Raw genomic sequence first — 949 nt, forward strand, 5'->3', positions numbered from 1 at the left:
TATTTTGAACGTGTGAATAACAGCCGACATTGCCATTAGTGTCGGGGTTATCGCCAAAACCACTACTCACCACCACCAACACCACCGTCACCTCCACCAACAGTAGCAGCAGAAACAACAACAGCAACAACAACAAACAACAACAACAGCGGCAACAACAACATTATCATCACCGTCACCAAAACGCTCCCACAGAACCAAGTTTCCCTAACCAGACAGCCTGTGACAAAATATCCAGAAGAAACCTGGTGTGTGAGAAAAGAAACCTGGAGTGTGAGAGAAGAAACCTGAAGTGTGTGAGAAGAAACCTGAAGTGTGTGAGAAGAAACCTGAAGTGTGTGAGAAAAAACCTGAAGCGTGTGAGAAAAAAACCTGGAGAGTGTGAGAGAAAAAACCTGGAGAGTGTGAGAGAAAAAACCTCAGAAGTAGAAGAATCGCAAAGCCACGAGAGATGTGGCTCCCAGAATCCTGACCTGTTGCTCCGACTGGGGAGCGATCCCACTGTGCAGATAACCGGGATGCTGTGGATAACCCAAATGCTGCACCTGACCGGGATGCTGGGAATAACCCGGATGTTGCATATGACCAGGATGCTGCATCTGATCGGGATGTTGCGTCTGAACTGGTTGCCGTGGGTAACCGGGATGCTGCAGGTAACCGGGATGCTGCATTTGAGCAGGACGCTGAGTCTGAACCAGATGCCGTGGATAACCGGGATGCTGCATCCTTCCCACTCCTTGCGGGAAGCCTTGTCCGACCGTGAAGCCATACCACGGAGAAGGAGGAGGCTGAGAGTGAGGATGCTGTGAGTTCTGCACCTGGCACACACACGCACATACAGCAGCGGTGAGAGATGAGCATAGGTGCTGCACACTACACCTCGTCACATGATCAAAAGAGAGAGAGAGAGAGAGAGAGAGAGAGAGAGAGAGAGAGAGAGAGAGAGAGA

At 50.5% G+C, this 949-nt stretch overlaps 1 protein-coding gene across 1 annotated transcript in view; it reads right to left on the reverse strand.

Moving 5' to 3' along the window:
- Window positions 1-949, reverse strand: part of LOC106812223 — a gene marked incomplete in the record, with an annotated part of 50,441 nt that overhangs the window by 43,367 nt on the left and 6,125 nt on the right. Inside the window, 1 exon segment of the mRNA XM_014816055.1 lies at window positions 474-818. Coding sequence (XP_014671541.1) covers window positions 474-725 — 252 coding nt within the window.

This window comes from Priapulus caudatus, unplaced genomic scaffold, assembly GCF_000485595.1.
Source record: "Priapulus caudatus unplaced genomic scaffold, Priapulus_caudatus-5.0.1 Scaffold622, whole genome shotgun sequence".
In the NCBI taxonomy this organism is placed as follows: domain Eukaryota; kingdom Metazoa; phylum Priapulida; class Priapulimorpha; order Priapulimorphida; family Priapulidae; genus Priapulus; species Priapulus caudatus.